This window comes from Enoplosus armatus, chromosome 18, assembly GCF_043641665.1.
Source record: "Enoplosus armatus isolate fEnoArm2 chromosome 18, fEnoArm2.hap1, whole genome shotgun sequence".
Taxonomy (NCBI): domain Eukaryota; kingdom Metazoa; phylum Chordata; class Actinopteri; order Centrarchiformes; family Enoplosidae; genus Enoplosus; species Enoplosus armatus.
The window spans coordinates 5,681,115-5,696,573 of record NC_092197.1 but is presented as its reverse complement, the minus strand read 5'-3'; the positions used below and the strand labels follow the sequence as shown (position 1 = coordinate 5,696,573).

General features: G+C 40.5%; 1 protein-coding gene across 1 annotated transcript in view; it reads right to left on the bottom strand.

Annotated features, from left to right (window-relative positions):
- garnl3 (GTPase activating Rap/RanGAP domain like 3) overlaps positions 1-15,459 on the bottom strand; it is a 62,555-nt gene that overhangs the window by 26,471 nt on the left and 20,625 nt on the right. Inside the window, exon 3 of the mRNA XM_070924770.1 lies at positions 844-918. Within this exon, the coding sequence (XP_070780871.1) occupies positions 844-918 (75 nt within the window). The remainder of the gene's footprint in view (positions 1-843; positions 919-15,459) is intronic.

Here is a 15,459-nt window from a genome sequence, read left to right as displayed (position 1 = left end):
CAAATACAAATGTATTGTTTCTTCTTTCTCATCCCATTTATCATCTTGTGACCCCTCAGATATATCTTTTGACCTATTGAACGGGTCCTGACCCCCAGGTTGGAAACCACTTCGATATATATCTACGGTAAATCATGATGGCAGCTGCACAAATCAGTCAAGGAATAATTCAACATTTTGGGAAATTCGCGTACTCGCTTTCTTGAGTTAGATGAGAAAAATGTACCACTCTGTTGTCTGTATGCTATAATATGAGCCAGTAGGCGTTAGCTAGCAGCAAGCCTGGTTCTTTTCAAAAGTTAAAAAAAAAGCGCCCTAGCAGCACCTCCTGTGTCCTCTTGTTCCCTTGTCACCCTGAGTAACAGTTCCTGAATGTGACTCCCCATAAAACCAACAAATGTAGTGTCTTGTACAGATTAGACACAAGAGATAGCGTGTTACAGAGTGAGCTTTAGAGGTGCTGGAAGGCAGATTTTTGTAGCGGTTTCCCTCTCTTCCCAGTCTTTATGCTAAGCTAAGCTACTCATCTCCTGGCTCTAGCTTCATATTTAGTGTACAGACACCAACACTCATCTAACTCTCAGAAAGAAAGCTAATTTCAAGCATTTATCCCAAACTACTCCTTAAGTTAATTCAATTAACTATCATTTAATAAAAATCACTGATCGATCTGACAAGCACCATTGTTGTGAGTTTCAGGCATAAAGACTAAGGTCTCAAGCTATGGCTAATGACCATAATTTCTGATATTTTGTTCATTTATTGGGGTCAGTGAGAGAAAGACGGGAGTGAGTGGACTGGTGGGATGCATGTGTGTACAAAAGTGCATTATCTTGTATGTACCTCATCTGACGAGCCATTCTCCACCCTGAAGCGTCCTGCCCTCTGAATGGCCCCATCTGCGTCACTGGAAATTAGCTGAGAGGGAGACAGAGAGACAGGCAGAGAGAGACATGTTTAAAATTAGACGCCTGACAAACCATGACTTGTGGCAGACAGTAATAAGCAGGTCATAAATACATTAGAGTTGGCTATCATCACCAACAGAAGAGGAACCATGGCAGACACATCACCTCCATGTGACAACAGCAGCATGAGTCCTGCTACAAACATATCTGTCTTGTGTATTACTAACGTCTTCACACTTGTTTAATCATCAATAATTACTCTAGTCTTTGTAATGATTCCTCAAACTCCCTTTGCGGCAAAAACCTGTTTTTTTCCCCCATTCTTGCATCTGCCACCGTCTACTTATCGCCCCAATTATCTGTCGCTTGCTGACTCACCTCTCTCTAGTACAGCATTGGAGAAAAGACAGTATGAGAGTGAAATGGGACAATTAATGATGGTGGAAGAGTGAGCGAAACAAGAGAGGGCAGGGGGAGGAGAACACAATGTATCCTGTGTAAATACATGCAACTTAAAGAAATGGTCTGACATTTTGGGAAATACTGTTTGCTTGCAGGCTCTCTTGCAGGAGAGTTAAATGAGATTTAGGTGACGGCTAGCCTCGTTTGTAACCTCAGCACTCCATATGTTACTCCGCGATTCGATCACATAGCGCTCCCTACGTCAACCTCAGGAGAAGAGTCAAAACATTTAACATTAGGCTAGCTCTTCCCTCTTGTTTCCTCTGTCTTTTTGCTAAGCTAAGCTACCCATTTCCTGGCTGTAGCTTCATATTTAACAGACAGAGCTGAGAGTGGTCTCAATCCTTTCTTCTAAACTTTCAATAAGAAAACAAACAAGCGTAACTTTTTCTCAAACTTTCCATCACTCGACTTTTGGGAAAATGTCAATGTACACTGCAATTTCAATATTGAGAGTTTGGAAATAATACAAGTCTGTAATATTTGGTTGGTACATGTGTGAGGAGGCTGCAGTCTTTTCTCAGTAGAAGGGTCCAGATTGACCTCTAACAGTTGAGCCAATACATATATTCTTATGTGAATTTGATGTGACTAATGTATGACTGCTTTGTTGTAGAAAACAGACACTGATAGAAAGAACATACTTCAAAAGAGATATGTTCTTTGTACACATTTCACAAGCTAAATACTAAAAAACTGCTGCTGCCACCTTCTCCCCTTGTGAACATCTAAAAACCCCCCCTTCAATCTATTCCTCTTCACGTCCCCTTTTCTTTTTTACCCCCCCCTGCCACTGCACTGAATGATGTTTTGTTGCCAGGCAACGGACCGTAGAGTCTCTCCTCTTTGTTGCTCTTTCTCCTCCTGCCTCTCTTCTCTGCATCTTTGCCCTCTGATCTTTGACCGCCTTAACTGTCATGCTCTCATCTTGCTCCCCTCGCCGATAGAGGTCTCTGCTCTGCTGACATGTTACATTTTAAAAAGAGTTCTGCCGTGGCTGTGTATCGCTGCTCACACTGTGACATGTCCAGATGGCCTGAAACGGGTCTGGCCAAGCAAGAAGAAGATGACAAGGAAGTTCCTGGGAGAGAAGGACTGAACATTGGAAATCTGCTAAATATACCTCTAACTGACCTCCAGGAAGTACAAACTATGGCTGCAGCGAACGATTATTGTCATTATCGATCAATTGGCAGATGGTTTTCTCGATTAATAGTTTAGTCCATAAAATGTTTCCTGTGAGTCCTCGGTGACGTCTTCAAGTGTCTTGTTTTGTCCAACCAACCGTTCAAAATTCCAATGATATTCAATTTACAATGATATAATGATATAAAACATAGAGGAAAGCAGGAAATCTTTATATTTGAGAGGCTGAATATTTTCTGGCACTTTTATTTAGAAATGACTTGACAATAATAATTTTTCTGCCAATTGACTTATGGATTAATCAACTAATTGTTGTAGATATCAGTGAAAGAAAGAGAACAAACCCCTCTTATGTTTTTCTTTCTCACAGTCACATAGATGCATAACAAATATTTAAGCCTTCATCAAGGAGTGTGTTTACATGTGTACGAGTATCCTGCTTGACCAGGATTTCAAAGTATCCCGGTTTTGAGAAACCTGGATAAGATAGCAAGAGTTCTCTGATAGAAACCGGGATACTGTGGCATGTAAACACCTGTAAACACTTTATCCAGGTTTCTGCTCATGCCATGCTTGCAGGTGCATCACCAACTAAAGTTACATAGAACTTTTGTCAGTAAAGCAGAAAATACGATTGTAAAGGATGATAATGATCATTATGATATGACATTGTGTTCAACGTGCTAAAATAATGGGAAATTCTGACTTCAGTAATGCAGATCATGCAGTAAATTGCATCATCCCTCTCATTATCTATTACCCGTGATGAGATGGGGAAGCTAAATCCAGCACAGTGGTAAATGCAGTTCAGACAGCCAGGAACCAAACTGTGTTCATTATCAGCGGTTGAGGTAACTCAGTCGGTACAGAAATGAACGGCTGAGATATTCAGGAATCAAAGACACACCTGCAGGCAGACGATCAGGAAACTGGATACTCTTATGATCATGTATACAGGGATTTGAATAACCAGGTTTCTCATCTTCCATGTAAACGCCACATCCCGAACATGATCAAAACCAGGACATTAATGTGAATGTAAATGTACTCAATACCTCAAAACTTCTGACATCGTTAGGGTGAAGCTCTCCTGCTCTAAGGGTCTACACACTATGTTGAGCAGACATCTAAAACCATGTTGTGAATGGCGGATACAACCTGCACAAAAACTAAGCAGGGCTCAGTGTTTATCAGTTTGCAGGGTGGGTGGCGTGCCCTACTTCAGCGGCTCATTAGATCATGTCAGACAGTACAATGGCGAGGGGGAGTGCTGAGAGAGCACTTATCATGGAAACAGAGAGAGAGGGAGACGGTTAAAGTCCATTCAAAACATTCCTGTGGGCAAGTAAGGCTGAAAGGCGAGAGCTTTACATTCTGAATAAAATCATTAATAACTGTCACACTGACTTTATTGTTCATGCTAAATTAAATCTGATATGCAGGACTGTAGCTGGGGGATTAGAAAGCTCCTAAAATGAAATTCTGCAGCTTTAGCTTGTTGGATCAGAAAGAAGTAGACATGTTCTAACACATAAATAAATATTTTTTTGTGTCATGCAAAAACAGTTGGAGACACCGTTATATATCAGTTATAACATTATCTATACTTCTATAAACTTTCAAATACCATACAATTACAAGCAAAATTGTACACCTAATAGCAGCGGACAGAAAAGAAACAAGCCTAAAATTAATCTTAATCTTGACAAACGGCAGTTTCATGTGTGAATGGCCAACTCAGTCTTTGTGCATCATCCATGTTTTAAAAAAAAAACAAAATAGTGTTGCAAATAGTGATTATTTTCATTGTAGGTTAATCAGCAAATTATTTTCTTGATTATTCGTTTCATTTGCTTCGTAAAGTTCCCATCACAATCTTCTAAAGCTCAAGGTGGCATCTTTAAATTACTTGTTTTGTAAGATTAATGGTTCAAAACCCCAAAGATGTTTAGTTAGTTAGTATATAGGACAAAGAAATGCAGCAAATCCTCACAAGTAAAAGGCTGGAATAATGGTCAATAATAGTTCAACATTTTATCATGAATATCTTTGGGTTTTGAGCTACTCGTCTGACAAAACAAGAAACCTGAAAAAGTTGCTTCAGAACATTTAAACTTTTTTACATTACACTTTTACTGACATTTTACACTTACAATTAATGGAGTAATAGAGAGAATAATTGGCATAATTGTTAAATGCAGCTGAGATGTTACAAGCTAACAAAAAACTGAAATTTCAAATATTAGATTATACATTTTTTGCCTTTGCGATATCAAAGCATACATTTCTTATCTTCAATTTGGATACACATTTCAAAAAACCCTGCATGTTGTACCTTGTCGGCTCTGTTAATATCTAATATCTACTTAATGATTATCTTCATTATTGATTAATCTGACAATTATTGCTGATTAATTGCAGATTCACAAATTAGAAGCTGGAACCAGTGAATATTTGGCAGTTTTGATTGAAAAATTACTAAATGATCAATTGATTGTCAAACTATTGACAGAGAGTCATTTCTCTGTCGATCGACTGATTGATTTTCAGTTGTCCAAATCAGCGATTCCAAGCATGGGTTCCAGTGGTCTGATGTAAAGGCAATGCAATCAATCAATATTGTGATAAAAAAAACACATTGATATTGTAAAAATATTCCTTTTAATATGACATTGATTTCACCTAGCCCTAATGCGCACACAAGTAAAGCACTGGCTGAATTTCCTCCCCATGGTACACTGTATATAATGAGATAATACAATCCAGTGCCAGGCATGTTTACTGCAGGTGTGAAGCTCTGATAAACGACAGAGAGGTTTCTGTGCAATAATTGGCTGTGTCTTAGGAGAGGCTGCAGAAATACTGCCTTCTCTCCTCCATATGCATATTAATAGGCCTGAAAACAAATATCTTTCCTAGTGTGCTGGTATGCGCCTGTGTTTGCATGCGTCTCTGTTCTGTACGCGGAAAATGGAAAGTAAATGTCGAAGCTATAGGCCTCCTATCTCCCTCTATTTCTCTCGCCTCCTGCAACATTAACTGTCCAATCGCAGGATAATGGAGGGGAAACCAATGCAGTGTTCAGACAGAGCAATGCACCGCCTCCCTAGTGTATGTGTGTGTGTGTGTCTGCATGTGAAGAAAAAAAAGTGTGACATTCTGTATTAGATGTGCGTTGAGGTAAGTGTTTGTGCTGCTGTGTGTGAATAGGCTTTCTGCTGTTTTTGGGTGAAAGAATGAAAAATAGCAGGAGAAAGGAGTGATTAAGCGCTATGGGGAGTCTCTGTGTGTGTGTGTGTGTGTGTGTGTGTGTGTGTGTGTGTCTATGCGCACACACATGCATGCATCAAGCAGCCACTGCTTCTAAATCATGCAACAGAAGAGTGGCAAAGAAGGAAAAGCTGCACTCCAACGATTCCCCAGTGGGCCGGGGGAGGCAGAGAAGAGGAAACAGGGGAGAAGGGGGAGCCCGTTATGCTTCTACGCTTTAACAAACAACCCATAAAACACCTCACCACTGCTGGGGAGCAGTAGTGGAGGGATAGGGCGGAGAAAGGAAAAGAGAAGGGGTATCAAACGTAAAGAGAGAGAGAGAGGGACGGAATGAAGGATGAGGCCACTGGGGATGAGAGGCAAAGAGCGATGTGTAATGACAACAAAAAGCCAAATGATAAAAGAATAATAGCCGTCTCCACGATGCGTAACCCCATGGGAATAGGCTGAGGCTTTCGGGCTTTATAGGGCGCAGGGATGTGCACAAACACACACACACACACACACTCTTATACACACACTTAAACAGCTCCCATTTTAGGGCACGACTTGAACATTTCACAAACACAATCGAGCTCACGACGTACTCAGAGAGCCTCTGATTTCCCCAAGGCCCACGGGACAAAGGAGCTCTGCAGTGCAGACAGAGATGTATGTATGTGTGCGTGTGTGTGTATGTGTGTTAGGGTATTAAATCAATACTTTTGTGAGTGCTGATAGATAATTGATCTCATCAGTCGGCCTGTTCATGCACACTCACAATCCTCCAGGAAGGCAGTGAACACGGAGGCGTAGGCGGCAGAGCAGGAGAGGAAGTGGCAGAGGGTGAGGAGAGGGAAGTAGTAAGTGAAGAGAGGCAGGTGCACAGTCTGAGAGAAGATACAGAGAGACTAATGAGAAAAAAGAGTGATGGAAAGAATTAGGGAGGAGATAAATTGAGAAGAAAGGAGGCAGAAAACGAGAGGTATAAAGAAAATGAATAAAGACAGAAGGGGGCAGATTAAACAGAAAAGGCTCTGATAAAAAAATATCATTTGAAAGAAAGCACTATCCAGAGCCTCTTCCTAGTCTTTTTTCTTCCTTTATGCCTCTATTGTCAAGTCTCTCCATTGCATTTCACACATTCAGATGCAATTCAATCATGTGAGTTTTCTCATTTTAAACACCATCCCAGAACAGCGACTGTCCAATCCCACTGTAGCTCAGCAACCGTAACTTGGCTAGGCCTGTCAAGCTTTGCATTTCTCTCCAAACCATTTAACCTATCAAAAACCAGAAACCCAAGAGGTTACTATACAGGATATGTATATATATATATATATATATATATATATGAAAAGTACCTGTTGAAGCCTGGAACTTCCACTGTGCGGGAGCCAACTGGTTACTATATCAGAATTTAGGGTAAGAATAGCGGCTCTGACGTTAACACTCCAGCAACCCCAGCTAAACTTGCAATACCGCTACGTTTGCCAAAGTCATTCCTAATCATGAAATACTTTCCCCTCATAAAAGTGAAGCATACTGTTTGAAAATACAAACATTAAAGCATAAATCTAACCGCATGACCAAGGATGCAAGCACAGAAACCATCCAAGGGTTTTGTTAGGATACATTTTATTTAGATTTTTATTGATAATGCTGTATCGTAATTCTGTGGCTAACTAGCTAACTTTTTGCCCAGGAGATGTAGCTTTAGCCTCTTTGTTTTAGCATTATATGGTGTATGTAGATACCATATTAATATGTGAGACCCTTATACAGCGCTGTCTTTTTAAAACAAATCAAACAAACCAGCTGGAAACAGCTATAGTTTTCAACCATATCACAGAGTTTTAGCTTTAGCTAGCTAACTACAACCGATAAAACAACAGTTATCATTTCAGCACACAGTCGTCAGCTAGAAATGAGAAGCCAGATTTTGTCTACTTCTGCATACACCCAATGTTTTTTTTTAATTATGGTTCATTTAGAGTTATAAATCTGTCATATGTGATTTGCTTGACAGGCATAGCAACAGTAACTAGGGAGGGCTTCAGTTAGGACACAGTAAAGCCAGGCACAATGTGAATATGTGTGTGTGTGTGTGTGTGTGTGTATATGTGTGTGTGAGAGGTGTGTTTGAAGTGTGTGTCTAGTTGTTTAAGGTTATTCAGTAAAAAGGGTGGAACATGGGTTCAGGAGAGTTAACATTAAAGGTTGCACTGATAGAAAAGAGAATCTGAGACGTGTATGGACATAAATGTCTCAGTGTGTCACAAAGGTCATCCAATGACTCAGACCGCTCACTGTAAAAATACTATAGCTGCTGCATTCAGAGGAGGAAGTGAAATGTGGCAATTTAAATCACTGAGTGCGGTGAACAAATACGACCCCCCCCCCCCATCTTTGGTGGTGAAGTGACCACATAGTTGTTTTATGATTTGGTCTGATGATGTTCTATATTTTTCTTTTTCTGAAGAAATCCCATGAAAAGACCAAAACCAACTATGAAATGATCCTACTTACAAATATTGACTGTGTAGTCACAGCCTGATTCATCTGTGCCAGACGTCCATTGTGTTTTTAATTGTTTTCTTTTGACAACAATATAACTCTTTGGCACAGAGGAACACGCAATATCAGGCTTCGGATACACAGACTGTTCTTGTTAGTAGGTTTTGGTCCTTTTGTGGAATTTGTTGACAATAAGAAAAATACAGAACATGACCAGACTTATCTTTTGAATACTTGAGAATGAATTTAGTCTTCTAGCATTTAATATAAGCATTTGGATCAATGAGATGAACATGATTCTGAGTTTTCATGCGACTTCAAGGAGCTCCTCCCATCACAACATGCATGTGAAAGGCCCTCTCATGTAGTGGAAGACTGCTGCAACGCTAATAATGATGTATAATGCATGATGTTGCTGTCAACATGAAATAACAACCGACTACCTGTGAATGAGAAAATTAGAGGTGAAAATGTAAATCAAAGACAAACAACGTCTGTAACGTGGCTGTTTGCCATGTAGACATTGACTGCACCTGATTAGCATTAACACTGCCTGTGGCTAGGACAAATCCAGCCATGCTAACTAAAGCACCACATCGATATCTGCCCATTTATACTACAGCCACACCGACTATGACTAAACTAATGACTAGGACTGAAGGCATCGGGCCACCCACCCACCCAGGAGTCATGCTGGTAGGGTGCAGCAGCTTTAAGGGACCTCAAGAGTGGGCAGATGCTGCACTGAAGCCTGGGATGGCAGAGCGCGGCAGCAGTGCGCCATGCATCAGCTGCTTTAATAGACAATTAGTTATGTATCAGGGAAAATGGGAGGAGGAAGGACAGATGGAGAGACAAGAGCGAAAGATAGAGGGAGAGAGTTTAATCTTTGGATGTTTGCACCCACTATGACACAGACTTCAAGGTGTTTTAAATTACTTTTAAAGGAGGTGTTAAATGCTCAAAAGTGGTATTTTTGAGGTTAGATGTGATACTACAACAACCTCTGGTCCCCACCAGCCTGGATTTAGTGTCAAACAGGCAACTTCTAAATATAGATACCAATAAAAGACGAGGGTTTCAGCACAGGCAGCCTCTCAGAAAACACTGTGATCATTAGCTTCACGCACAATAAACAGAGCATGTCAAACTTTTAAAAAGCAACCATTGTGAGCTCATTTCCTCTGCAGTTTCCGGGGGGGTGTGACACTCAAGTTTGCAAGTGTGTGTTGCTGTGATGCCCACAAGTCTTAATCATGGGAGATCACAGTTATTTCAGAACAACATTTTAGCATGGGTTCACACTGAGGAAAATCTCTATGACTTTTCAATGATTTTTAATGTGCAATGATGCTTCCTTTGAGGTCTTCAATTTAGGATTATTTTCATTATCAATTAATCTACCAATAATTTTCTACATCAATCTATTCATCACATCATATGAGGTGTATAAAAAATATCAAAAAATGTGACTCACAATTTCCCAAAGCTCAAGTTGAGATGCTCAAATTGCTTGTTTTATCTGACCAACAGTCCAAAACCCAAAAATATTCATAGTTCATCATCAAGATGATGATTCATTTTCAGCTGATTGTGTCTGCATTTAGACTGAGTGGTCATAAATCGTATAAAAACAAGATGAAAATCGACATTTAGTTTCATGAATGAATCAATAACTCTTTTCTCAAAAATATTGAAGAAACATCAGTACAAGTGAGAATTGTCTGTTTTATAAATTAAAGCAAGACCATGTCACATGAAAGTAGAAAAAACACAAAACACAATCATCATCTTACAAATAAAAAGTTGAACTCATGAGCAATAAAATTCACCCTTACGCAATTCAATACTTTGGGGTTTTGCTGGTACAGTCTCACTTGACCTGGTATGACCAGTAGCTTATGGTGGCTAATGTTAGCTTAGTTAGCAAAATTTAGAAACTGACATAACTGAGACAGTTTGCTGACTTAATGACTTTTTCTACTGTTAAAGTACATTTTAGCATGTCACAAATAAACATTTTAATGGCTGTATCACAATAAAAACAGGAATTAAACACTGTACCATTATCTTGTAATTGCCACTTGTGGCCACAGTGGCCGCTGTTCAGCAAACGTTACATAGTCTCGTTTTAATGTCAATAAACACACAAACAGACGCAGTCACACACAGTCACATGCACACATGCTGAGAGTGGGAATAAATTCAATGTGACAGTGCAGTCAAAAGCCTCTGAGGCAGTGACAGTAACACTGGTAGGCAGGTGGGAGTGGAGCCGTCTGCTCAACAGTCACTATGCAAGACTGACAGCTAACAAACACACACACACAGGCGCGCGCGCACAGACACACACACACACACACACACACACACACATACCCCCCAATTCTGACAGTAGTCTCAGTCACATTCATTGATGTGAACTGCGGCACACCAAACAGCACAGAGCCGCAACAAACGCACATGCCCACACACAGAAACAAAATTAACATGAGAGTGTGTGTGTCTGAAGAGTTTTATTCTCAATACCCACAACATTTTTTTGTTTTCCTGTGTGGTATACCACACAGCTTCGGAGACAGCCAGTGCCCACCTCTCGCCTATCCGTCACCGCCTTCATCTCTGGGCCTCAAATAAAGACAATTCAATTCACTGGAAAAAACACTGCCACGCTCTCCAAGCGGTTGTGTCAGGATGAAACGGGATTAATTGTTGCCGGCTTCAGCTTTAGTGCGGAACACACAATTAAGCTTTTGAAATTGGAGTTGTCACTGAATGAAGTGACAAGACAGGGTGGGAGTTGCCTTTGTGTTTGCCTTGCTGTTTGTCTCTATCTATGAATGCAGATGCCATCGTATGAGTGTGTGTGTGTGTGTGTGTGTGTGTGTGTGTGTGTGTGCTGGCACAAAGGAACCTCACATGTGTTGATTTGGGCTGATGGTCAGTGTGTATGTGTAGAGCAGCAGCAGCAGGGTTATTGATTTTCCTTATTCCTTGGTGTATTTAGTGAATTAAACTTCCTACTTTGTTTCTTACTTTTTTCTATGCTACAAGAAGGCCCTCCAGCCCTTTATCAGGCAACAACACACACACACACACACACACACACACACACACACACACACACACACACACACACACACCACTGACTCGCCACACTCTCGCCTTTATTCAGGAGAAGTTAGCCAACATAATCCTATGATTCAATATGTTCCAGTGTAGTGAATCGCTGAGTACATGCATATTCCACTACACCCTGAGCTCCTGATGAGCTCACAGTGAATGTTGTACCTCCATGTCTCTGGATTAGGATGTATTTTAGCCATGATAGCAGCGTGGCTCTGGGGCTGGCAATGTCAGTCTGTCGTTCGGTCCACCACTTTGGTCCAGACTGAAATACTCAAGGTGCCCAGAAGATGAATCCTCCTTACTTTGATGATCCTCTGACTTTTCCTCTAGTGCCAACATAAGGTTGACATTTGTGGTTCAGATATACCAATACAACCCTTTATTTATTTATGGATTGCAGTCAAATTTGCCACAGGATGAATTCCAACTACTTTGGACTTTTCCTCTAGTGCCACCAGCAGGTCAAACACTTTACTTATCCTGTGAAATATCTCTACTAACAGCTTCTTGATGGATTGGCCCAAAATTTTGTACGGACATTCATGTTCCCGACGACGAATCCTAAGGACTGGTGGCAACATGAGGTCGACATTTTTCTATTTAGTGGATTGGCATGAAATTAAGTACAAACTGTCACGGCCCCTAAAGGATGAATTGTAAACACTTTGATTCCCTGACTTTTCATCTACCACCACCATCAAGTCAAATTTATGTTGTTCAATACTTTATGACCAAATTACCTGCAAAATTAATGACATTCCCATCCACCTCTGCTGTACTTTGTTTTTATTACTAATTTGCAAATGTTATCATGCCAACATGCTATATTATGATGCTGAAGATAATAAACATTATACCTGGTAAACATCAACGTGCTAGCATTATCACTGTGAGCATGTTAGCATAGGTTTTAGATTAATTGTTGACTCTAAATTGTCCATAGGTGTGACTGTGAGCGTGAATGGTTGTCTGTCTCTATGTGTCAGCCCTATGACTGGCTGGCGACCTGTCCAGGGTGTACACCGCCTCTCGCCCAATGTCAGCTGGGATTGGCTCCAGCCCGCTGCGACCCTTTTTAGGATAAGTGGTTATAGATAATGGATGAAAAATGGCATGTTAGCGTGCTGATGTGAGCATTTAGCTCAAAGCACTGCTGTAAACTTTTTGTCTTGTTGTTGGAGGGATTGAGTTATTGTGCTTTTCTACAACTTTGAGTTTCCTTTATTCTTTAGAGCAGAGTTTCTACTTCAGACTCTCCATGAGTAGGCTGCAATGTACCAGATCCTATACGGTTCTATAGTGTCAAAAGTAGTTGCTGTGTTTGCGAAGACTAGAGTGAATCACATCGCTACGATGGTGTCTGTGGAGGTACCTGATCTTATTGGCAACAGCTACCGCCGCTTCAATGATGCCAAAAATAAAACAAACAGACAGGATGAGTCACAGCTCTGCTTATGCTGGTCTCTCTTATTAGGGAGACCCTGCTTTGAATCACTTTCTCCCAGTTGTGTTGAGACATTTGAAAACATGTTCTTCAAAGCAAAGAGTCAAACTCGTGTCTAGAAAAGATACAACACAAAGGGTGAAGTGATTTGTAGTTGTAATAATAAGGCATATATTGTGGTCACTGTAACTTTATATAGGCACAGGAAGACAAAGGGTCAGACTTTCATCATTATCTCTGTTAACTTTACCAAAATAGCTCTTTTATAGGTAGAATTTTTGCCTTAAAATATGTTTTATATTCTCTATTTAACATATGGAGACAAATAAGAAGTTAAATTTAAGGCGTTTAAGACCTGTCTAAGACAAAAAGATAAAGAATTGTATGTATGACTATTTTTTGGACAAATCATGCAGGAATGTGCTTCACAGTCAACAGGTGGTACAAGTAGAGAAATTACATTTTTATTCTAGTAAATTCAGCTGTGTAAATGTTACATTAGTGTGACATTAGCTAGTGACACTAGCTTGTTTTAGGAGAAAATAGAAAGGTAAGTGATTGGTGTAATAAATCTTAAGACCCACTGAGTCCTGCTGTTTTATGCAAGGCATGCTCTCTGCATTTCTTCTGGGATTTTTTTTCTTTACACATAACATGTTTGCACAATTCTGATTTAAAAAAAGCTCTGATATAATTACTTTTAGTACATTTGAAGTCTTTTTTAAGGAATCGAAGACCTTGTATATTATAGTCTGACCTTAATTTTTTGAGGCTGTCACCAATATCGCCCAAGCTTGACTCTGCGAGCATCCTTTCAAAGTGAGACAGACATTTATCCAATATCAAAATCATTGATTTTCAAGAGAAAGTAAAATTCCTTCTATGTTTTTTTATTTAAATGTAAGGTGCTAATATCCTGACACAGGGGGCATGAGCACACAGTCAAAACTGTCAACACAAGGAGCTGTTTATTGGCCAAAAGGCATCAGGACCTGAATTTCCTGGTGACTCCTTCCCGACCTTTGCACAAGCCTCCCCTGGAGACATTACAGCCTTAAACGGTGTGAGTGCCAGACTCGACAAAAACACGTTCCCTGTATGTTCGCACAAGCAACTCTATTTCTTTTCCATCAGAAAAACAAAGACTTAATTTCACTTCACTAATTACTAAAATGTAAACTTGGCATCATGTGCTTATCCTCCCTGAGGTTATTTCTGAAGATCAACCTGGATTTATCAAACCCAGCCATTAATTCTCCATTATCCATTTACTCTTCTATAAAACATGCCACACAGCTTCTTACCTCTTCAGGAATCGTCATGTCTGAAAAAGAAACTGGAAAAAACTATTCTTTGAGGTTTATGTGAGTTTTATTTTGGTTATACACTTACATTTGCTTGATTAAACCAATTCAAATTCAAACAAGACTGAGATGGTAGGTCTGAATTAGCAATCAGTACTCAGCACTTCCAATAATCAGCCAAAATACAGAATACTAACTAGCTAACTAACACAAAGGAGGCTGTACTGATGCCGGTTAACATAAACTACTCATTAAGGCCAAATAGGAGCTTGTAGAGGAACTTGTTAATGGTTTTGTTTCCCCTTTTCCAGTCTTTGTGTCAAGGTAAGCTAACCGTTTGCTAACTCTATATTCATTGATAAAAAGTAAGGGAAGGCACAAAACATTTTGATTAAGGCTAAGAAAAGATTCTGGTCACAGTTAAAAGAAAACAATGTTGGTTGGAAACAGGTAATGGACAGTAGCAAGTCCAAGTCACACACTTTGCTGGCCCAGCCATGCACCCCAACCTCCTCAAAACAAGGTTTTGTGGTGCCAACATCACGCTACATCTGTCTTTGTTTCAGATGGAACACTGTTATAATACGCAAGACAGCAAGAGTCCTTTCAGGTATATGTAAACATATAGGTCATATCAGGAAATTGAACAAGGACACTCTCAATTGGTGAGCATTACTGCTACGATTCGTCTCACACTCCTGTGTGACGGGCACACTTTGAATATTGAGGTGTGACCTCATCCTGGCTCACACTCACCACACTGGATACTGCTCTCTCGCTCTCTCTCTTTTTCACACACATACACACACACACACCCACATTCAGCAGCATTGTGTGTAGTGTCAGTCTGCTAGTGCTGATAGGCAGCATGTGGTTTCTCCTCAACACTAATCTGTCGCACACGTGGTGCGCAGCGCTCATGGACAAACCCACAATATGTCTCTGGTAGGAAGTACGATCGCAGTGCGAAACCCTTGGACTTCCTGTCCCTCTGGGCTATCGGGATGTACAGACTCAGCTCACAGTGGAGGGATGTACACTCACACACACACTTCCCCAAAGCAACAATGACTCAACAGCTTAGTAATCAACCACAAAGTCACACACTGCGCTGCAGCTGTACACCACAGCGTCAAAACAAAACAAATGAACTTTGTAGGCAGCAGAGTCCTGCATCACTCTGACTGGAGCACCCATTGTGATCCACGCTGGCAAAGCACATCGCTGGACCACACCCAGTACGTCATGAGTCATCAGTCCCCCTCTGTTGTCCATCCATGCCAACAGAAAAGAGGGG